The sequence below is a fragment of the Grammomys surdaster genome, unplaced genomic scaffold (assembly GCF_004785775.1).
Source record: "Grammomys surdaster isolate TR1022 unplaced genomic scaffold, NIH_TR_1.0 126118, whole genome shotgun sequence".
In the NCBI taxonomy this organism is placed as follows: Eukaryota; Metazoa; Chordata; class Mammalia; order Rodentia; family Muridae; genus Grammomys; species Grammomys surdaster.
This window is the reverse complement of record NW_021620926.1, coordinates 3,082,107-3,089,769: the sequence shown is the minus strand read 5'-3', so window position 1 is coordinate 3,089,769 and position 7,663 is coordinate 3,082,107. Positions and strand designations below refer to the sequence as shown.

Sequence of the window (7,663 nt, the reverse complement as noted above, 5' to 3'; positions counted from 1 at the left end):
AATAATTTTACTTTATCTTACTGTATGGGTATTTTTCCTAAATATACATGTTCTGTCTACATGCCCAGTTCTCTCAGAGAGCCAGAAGATGAAGTTGTGAATCCATGAAACAAGAGTTTGAGACAGTTGTGAGTAACCATGTATGTACTGAGAATTAAACTCTATCAGATGAAGGATTGGTAAAGATCTTTTCCCAATTTGTTGGTTGTAGTTTTGTCCTATTGACAGTGTCCTTTGCCTTACAGAAACTTTGAAATTTTATGAAGTCCCATTTGTCAATTCTTGATCTTAGAGCATATGCCATTGGTGTTCTGTTCAGGAACTTTTCCCCTGAGCCCAAGTATTCGAGGCTTTTCCCCACCTTCTCTTCTATTAGTTTCAGTGTATCTGGTTTTATGTGGAGGTCCTTTATCCACTTAGACTTGAGCTTGTACAAAGAGATAAGAATGGATCAATTTTCATTCTTCTACATGTTGTCCTCCAGTTGAACCAGCACCATTTGTTGAAAATGCTGTCCTTTTTCCACTGGACAGTTTTAGCTCCTTTGTCAAAGATCAAGTGACCATAGGAGTGTGGGTTCATTTCTGGGTCTTCAATTCTATTCCATTGATCTTCCTGCCTGTCTCTGTACCAAGGGAAAAGATCTTTACCAATCCTTCATCTGATAGAGGGCTAATATCCAATATATACAAAGAACTCAAGAAATTAGACTCCAGAAAACCAAATAATCCTAATAAAAAATGGGGTATAGAGCTTAACAAAGAATTTTCAATGGAGGAAACTTGAATGGCCGAGAAGAACCTAAAGAAATGTTCAGTATGCTTAGTCGTCAGGGAAATGCAAATCAAAACAACCCTGAGATTCCATCTCACACCAGTCAGAATGGCTAAGATTAAAACTCAGGTGATACTGGATGCTGGCGAGGGTGTGGGGAAAGAGGAACACTCCTCCATTGTTGGTGGGACTGCAAGATGGTGCAACCACTTTGGAAATCAGTGTGGTGGTTCCTCAGAAAATTGGACATAGCATTACCTGAGGATCCAGCTTTACCACTCCTAGGCATATACCCAGAAGATGCTCGAACATATAACAAGGACATATGCTCAACTATGTTTATAGCAGCCTTATTTATAATAGCCAGGAGCTGGAAAGAACCCAGATGTCCTTCACCTGAGGAATGGATTAAAAAATGTGGTATATTTACACAATGGAATATTACTCAGCTATTAAAAACAATGAATTAGAGAATTTACTAGGTAAATGGATGGAACTAGAAATTATCATCCTGAGTGAAGTAAGCCAATCACAAAAGAACACACATGGTATTCACTCACTGATTATTGGATATTAGTCCAGAACCTTGAAATGCCCAAGATACAACTCACAGGCCACATGAAGCTCATAAAGAAGGAAGACCAAGTGGGGGTGATTCGGTCCTTCTTAGAAGGAGCAACAAAATACTCAAGGGAGCAAATATTGAGACAAAGTGAGGGACAGAAACTGAAAGAGGGGCCATCTGAAGACCATTCCACCTGAGTATCCATCCCATGTGCAGTCACCAAAGGTAGATGCTGATGTGGAAGTCAGGAAGTGCATGCTGATAAGAGCCTGATATAGATGTCTCCTCAGAGGTCTTCTAGAGTCTAACATATTCAGAGGCAGATGCTCACAACTAGTCATTGAACTGATAATGGGGTTCTCATTGGAGGAGTTAGAGTGAAGGCCATTGGAGCTGAAAGGGTTTGTGGCCCCATGAAGAGAGCAACAATACCAACCAACCACAGCTCCCAGAGTCTAAACCACCAGCCTGGGAGCACTTAGGGAGGGATCCAGGGCTTCAGCTAAATATGTAAGAGTGGAGGGCCCTGCTGGGCATAGGTGGGAGAAGAGATCCTTGACCTCATGAAGGCTAGATGCCCCAGGGGGTGGGAATTTTGAGGGTGGGGAGGTGGGAGTGGGGGTTAGGTAGGGGTTACATCCACAGAGAAGAAGGAGGAGGGGTGAGGGGATAGGGGGTTCCTGGGTGGGTGGGGGATGGGGTAAGTGGACAACATAGGAAATGTAAATAAAACATCCAATAAAAAATTTAAATAGTATTAAACTGAGTAAGTTGGAAGATGCACAAGTGTTCTAAATCCTGGGAACCTTCAACTAACTTTATGGAAAAATTATAAGAAAGCAAGTACAAGGTTTTTTGATGTGTATATATGTGTGAAAGTTTGTGTAAGTGCATGTGGATATGGGTAGTCCTGGAGGCCAGAATACGGTGTTAGGTGCCCTGGACTTAGAGTTACTGGTGACTGTGAGCTGCCTAACATGGGTACTAGGAATCAAACTACTTATCTGGAAGAATAACAAGGGCTAAGAATAATAATAACTGCTAAAGTATCTAGCCATTTCCCAAAATTTATTAATATGTTTAAAAGACAAAAAGCAGTGTATTACTGACCTCATGTAAATGTTCCAAAATATTCTTCTGAGAAAAATGCTAACAGTTTTATTAAATGAAGAACTGTGTTTCAGTATGGTATGCAGGAGCCTTGCTGTCATGAGTATATTTTTGATCATTTGGAGTCAAATGTTCTTTGACTGACAGCATTCTAATCTAGCTGTGTGTGATGAAAAGAATACATTCTGTAGCTCTTAATAGCATTACAATAGAATCTCAATATAGTGGATATTGTTTTTTATTTATGGAAATTCTATTCTAAATCATTTTAAAAAGCAACATCCTGGGCTTGTGAGTGACAGGTCCACTGAGATTTTAAGGAGAAGAATCCATGACCTTCTATATGGAGGAAGTTCTTTCGGAAATACCTAAAATATCAAAAGACATCTTTTTATCACATATTAATGAGGATCTGCAATCAAATATCAAAAGCTTTCCACGAGTAGCCTCCCACGTCTGACACTGTATTCAAGTTATCTCAGTTTTTCCTTCTTGATGGATAATTAGATGAAAATTATCATAGACAGCTTATACAGATGAAATAGTACAATCTCACATGAATTTAGTTCAATGGTAGGTCTTTTTGAAAAACATTAAAAAATTATCTCAATTTATGTGGACAAAATTATGACAGTATAGAGACCATAAAAAGGTGATAGACTATTCAAGTGAACTAGATTATATAAGGGTCCATAACCAGAATGCAGGGTACCAGAAGAATAATTCTCTGAATCCATTTTTGCCTTATAGAATTATTGTTTTGTTCTCAAGATAACTTAAAGAGCTATTTATGAAAGAACAACAGGAAAAGAATTGGGAAAATAGTTCCCATATTTTCTTATTGATAGTCTGCTCTGCCTAAGGCACAAAATAACAAAATATAAATTTTGTTATTAAAGAACAGAAACCAAAAAAAGTGGGGAGGGAATAGCATTGTGTATTTTAACATCTCTCTTTGAGTTTTATAGTCTCTAGTATAGTATTTTCCCTACTGCTATATATTTATGCTTTATCAGTATTGATAATGGCTTAGATTTTATTAGAAAAATGTGAAAATGTTTTCATAGACTGTATCAGTAAATTCTTGTTCTATTTGAACATCATTTGTATGCATATGAACACAGAATATTTTATCAGTGAACATTGAAAAAGGTTGTTACATACTAAGAAATATATATATATATATATATATATATATATATATATATATATGGTGTATTTTCAGCTTTAGATGTGCTTAGAAAAATAGCAAATAAAAATAAAAGAAAACAAAGAAGAAAATAAAAGGCAAAGGCAGAAGAAACAAAAAGATAAGTGTATGTAGAAGGGAGGAAAGGGGATGGATGAGAGAAAAGAAGGAGGGAGAGGAGGAGGACCAGAAAGAAGATGAGCAGGAGGATAAAGAAGAAGGATGATGAGGAGGAAGAGGAGTAGGAGAAGAAAGTTTACACATTCATGTACCCCATAATAGAAAGGAACCCTAGGAAAGGATAAGAAATCATATTTAAGCAGGAAAGTGTAGTTGAGTACCAGGACATATCACTGATCAAAAGTTACTAGATAACCAACAGCATGAGAATGTAGAGGCAAACTGTAATGGTTAGAAAACATCAATGATTATAAATGCAGATGATGGACAGATAATAAGAAATATTTAGGCATTGTTAATTTATGAAAATTGATTATGCAGGCATTGAAACAAGTCAAGTAACAGTGTAAATGACCAGTAGGGAAGGCTGACACCTTCAGTCTGAGCATCGAGGAAAATCAGGCAGAATGATCACTCACTCCAGCACAGCCTGGACAGTACTGCAACTCTTGTTTTAAAAAATCCAAACCTAACGACAAGGAAATGCTCACTGTTTCTTCACTGCTATTCTTATACTTATTTTCTCCCTTCATTCAAGTGGAGCTGTTTCCTTTGAGATCCTTTTCAACGACCAGGTTCAGTTTCTTGCTGCTTCTCTTATTCTGTTGGTTTTTATTTATTTTGACTCTGTCTCTATTCGACTTGATACACAATGTGTAGGTGGAGCCCATGGTATAATTGTGTTCTGTTATGACTACTTAACACCATGTAATGGGATTTGGCAGAACAGTAATGGAGGTTGATAAGATGGACCATATTTATGAATACTTTCATCTATATGAAAATAGATCCAGCAATCAGATAATTACAATATCTCCTTCTCAAGTTTTAGAGAAGAACTCTTTACCAGCAAACGCAGGAGTATGCAATCAAGCACAGGCAAGTAGTATACACTAGAGGAGTAGAAAGGACTCCTATAGCTAGGAGGGGGCAGGTGTTAATATAAAATAGTCATAGCATTTTGTAGATAGGAGTAGCTCTTTGGCCTCTGTTGCAACACTCATAAATATACTGTGTAGAAAACTATTCAAATGCAGCTACAATTACAGAAATTACTGAGTTACACATTTGTAAACCAGGAAGCACACAAATGCATCAAGTATGAGACAGCTGGGTACCACACCTGTTTCTGAGAGTATATAAACCCAGCTCTCCACTGGGTGACATTCAAACTCACAATCTCCCTGTTAACTAACATCCAGCTCTCATCTCACCTCAACATGGCCTACAGCTGCTGCTCTGGAAACTTCTCCTCTCGCTCCCTTAGGAGCTGCCTGCCCTCCTCAGGATCCTGCCGTGGCTCTTCCTACCCTAGCAACCTGGTCTACACCACCACCAGCTATTCTCCCAGCACCTGCCAACTTGGATCCTCTCTGAACAATGGCTGCCAGGAGACCTGCGTTGAGCCCATCAGCTGCCAGAGGTCCTGTGTGGTGTCCAGCCCCTGCCAGAAGCCCTGCTACTACCCCAGGAGCTCCACACCCTGCAGTCCCTGCCAGGGGACATATGCTGGCTCTCTGGGCTTTGGGTCCAGCAGCTGCAGTTCCCTGGGCTATGGATGGAGAAGCTGCTACCCAGTGGGCTGTGGAAATGGCTTCAGACCACTGAATTATGGAATCTATAGCTTTCCTTCCAGATATTACAGATCTGCTGTCTGTACTCCACTTTCATTCCCTTCTAGGGATTTCTATTCTTGTTACCAGCCATTCTATACATCTCGCTACTGTTGACAAATCTGTTGAGTGCCAATATTGAATGCAGATTCTGAAGTAAAATTTTATTTTCATTTTATCCTTGAGATCTCTTGAAAGTTTCTCAATTATCTGCTATTTTTTCCTTTCTAACACTCAAATTCGAAATTCTATCAAACTGGAAGGCTAATGAAAAATCCAACTACATTGTTGATAAAATTGGTAACGTTTCACTTCTCCCAAAGTTACAAAGTCAAATAATTTTATCTTAATAAATCCTTGTTTCTGATGCAAAACTATGTGTTTAATGTTATTATTTACAAATAATGGATTGTGGTTTGAAAAATAAAAATAATTCCCAGGGGCTTCTTTGTTTGTTATATGGTCCCAAGCTAAGGGATACGATTGGGGAAGTTTGTGGAAACTTTATTGGGTGGGATCTAACAGGAAGATGTGCATATTTTGTGGGACAAGACTTTGGGGTTTATTGCCCATCTTGCTTCTTGTTCTGTGTATTTGCCTGGACCATCAAGATGTGAGCATCAGCCTCACATGGCTGCTGCTAAGACAAAGCTGCTTCTGCCTCATTGCGTTCCCAACAACGGTGAAATGGATCCTCAAATCATGAGCCAAAATAAATATCTCCTTCATTGTGTTGTTTTTTGTCAGATATTTGGTTTATGCATAAGAAAATGTATGCAATGCCTTAATTAGCATTAATCGTGGTTACTATGGAGCCTGAGCTTCACAGGACTAAGAGTGTTACACTGATTTTACTTGGTTTCTGGGTATTCTTTTCTTCTTGATGCAGATATTCTTGAGTGCTTCAAGTTTGTGCAAGAAGCTTCTGACTAACTAAAGACACAGAAAACTGATGACTGTTATTAAAACGGTGGGTATAATGTGTCAGAAAATTGAAGAAGAAGAAAATAGGCTTGTATCCTAAGGTAAGACATGAGAGATTTTAACAGAGAAGAATAATCTCTCTCTCTCTCTCTCTCTCTCTCTCTCTCTCTCTCTCTCTCTCTGTGTGTGTGTGTGTGTGTCTGTGTGTGTGTGTCTGTGTGTCTGTGTGTGTTAATTCCTAGTTGGTGAAGTTACCGTGTAGGAGTGTTGCTTTTTAAAAATTGTTTAGTTCTCATAGCTCAATTAATATTTCAAGTGTGTTAAAATTATTTCCATTTGTGTAAGTAGAAAGACAACAAACTTAAGAATAGCTATGTTCAGCAGATGTGAAGTTGCACCTGGGTTCTTTGCCAATATGTGAATTTAATCTGAGGGATTACATGAGATCTTTCATTATTATCAAAAGTGACTCAATGACCTCTTGAATATGAATAATCTGGTATTACATCATCTTCTTTCTTCATCAAAGAGTTAGAAGAAATATTTTCAATATCACAACAAATATAGAGTAAAATGACTAACTTGATAATATAAGAAATCAGTGTTCATATCAAATAATATGTTTTACCTATTCTTGTTTTATGAGAGAGTGAAACATTCTCTGAAATTAGGAGTGGAGTGAGGAGTATTGGACAGCTGTCAAAATGCTGATCTAATACACATACTAGTTCATATCATCATGCTTACTTCCTCCTCCCCAGGACAGTAACTAAGTGTCAACTATGAAGGCAATCACAGGCAGAGCTCATTGTGTTGCATCCACTTATTATGAGGACGTAGAAACAGATACAGAAGAGTTGAGTGGCCTTTCAAAGATTACAACATGGTTATTGTAGTGCTATGTTGCAACCACATTCTTTGATAACCCTTTGCATTCCCATCATCAGAGAGATCTCCCTGGGCAGACATTGTTTCCTCCACAGCAAACACTTTCCTTCCTTTGTGATCTTTCCCTTCTTTCCTTCACCACTGTTTTTAGCATATAATTATGATGCTTATATAGTTACTGGGAAAAAGGTAACAATGAAGTGAGATTTGGAGCAAAAATTACCTAGCAATATCATAAAAGTTGCTATGGAAAATAGCGAACTCACTCTTTTGCATATCATTTCTGGATTTTCATGATTTTTGTCATCCTTATGTTCATAATCATTACCCAAGATAAATTGTCAAGTTTCCTCTCTTGAAGCACAGGCAGTAACTAGGTTTGGAAAGACTCTCTTTAGTTTCCTGAGCAGGCAGAGGTTA

General features: G+C 38.1%; 1 protein-coding gene across 1 annotated transcript; it reads left to right on the top strand.

The window, feature by feature from the left end:
* Positions 1 to 5,038: 5,038 nt before the first annotated feature.
* Positions 5,039 to 5,548, top strand: LOC114611647 (keratin-associated protein 13-2-like). The gene has a single exon (XM_028756380.1). It carries the CDS (start codon positions 5,039 to 5,041, stop codon positions 5,546 to 5,548), a length of 510 nt encoding a protein of 169 aa, XP_028612213.1.
* Positions 5,549 to 7,663: the final 2,115 nt, after the last annotated feature.